This window comes from Pygoscelis adeliae, unplaced genomic scaffold (assembly GCF_000699105.1).
Source record: "Pygoscelis adeliae isolate BGI_AS28 unplaced genomic scaffold, ASM69910v1 Scaffold70, whole genome shotgun sequence".
Lineage (NCBI taxonomy): Eukaryota > Metazoa > Chordata > Aves > Sphenisciformes > Spheniscidae > Pygoscelis > Pygoscelis adeliae.
The window spans coordinates 5549-6340 of record NW_008823910.1 but is presented as its reverse complement, the minus strand read 5'-3'; the positions used below and the strand labels follow the sequence as shown (position 1 = coordinate 6340).

Genomic DNA, 792 nt, shown 5'->3' with positions numbered 1-792 from the left:
TGGCCAGGCTCCTGCGGGGACAGGGGACATGGGGACGCGGGGAGACCTGGCCACAAGGGAGGGCGGGGCCCGGGCGGGGGGCCCCCAGGCTGTCCCCAGGGGTGTCCCAGCGTCTCCCCAGTGCCCCCAGCTGTCCCCAGTGTCCCAAAGGTGTCCCAAAGGTGTCCCGTAGTGTCCCCAACGTGTCCTCAGGGTATCCCCAGGGTGTCCCCAGTGTGTCCCAAGGTGTCCCTAGGGGTGTCCCCAGTGTCCCAAGGTGTACCTAGGAATGTCCCTGGGATGTCCCCATGGTGTCCCCAACGTCCCCAAGGGAATCCCCAGTGTCCCCATGTGTCCCAGGGGTATCCCCAGGGTGTCCTCAGTGTGTCCCAAGGTGCCCCTAGGGGTGTCCCCAGTGTCTCCAAGGGCATCCTCAGTGTCCCCATGTGTCCCAGGGGTGTCCCCAGAGGCATCCCCAGTGTCCCCAGGGTGCCCCCGGTCGCCCCAAGGGCATCTCCAGTGTCCCCAGTGTGTCCCAGCGTGCCCCAGGGGTGTCCCCCAGGGTGTCCCCAGGGTGTCCCCGTGTCACTCACAGGTAAAGCAGCCCCCGGAGACCCCGCAGCGCTGTGGGGGCGATCGTCCCCACGTCATTGTCCTCGATGAACCTGGGGACACCAGCACCGCTGACACCCCTGGTGTCCCCCCAGTACACCCCGGTCCCTCCCCAGTTCCCCCCAGTGCCTCCTGTGCCCCCCTCTGTGTCCCTCCCAGCCCCCCCAGTTTCCCCCAGTGGCTCCCAGTATATCCCAGTAC

General features: G+C 67.6%; 1 protein-coding gene across 1 annotated transcript in view; it reads right to left on the bottom strand.

The window, feature by feature from the left end:
• Positions 1–568: 568 nt before the first annotated feature.
• Positions 569–792, bottom strand: part of LOC103926297 (leucine-rich repeat LGI family member 4-like) — a gene marked incomplete at its 5' end in the record, with an annotated part of 1359 nt that continues 1135 nt past the window's right edge. Inside the window, one exon of the mRNA XM_009335159.1 lies at positions 569–644. Within this exon, the coding sequence (XP_009333434.1) occupies positions 569–644 (76 nt within the window). The remainder of the gene's footprint in view (positions 645–792) is intronic.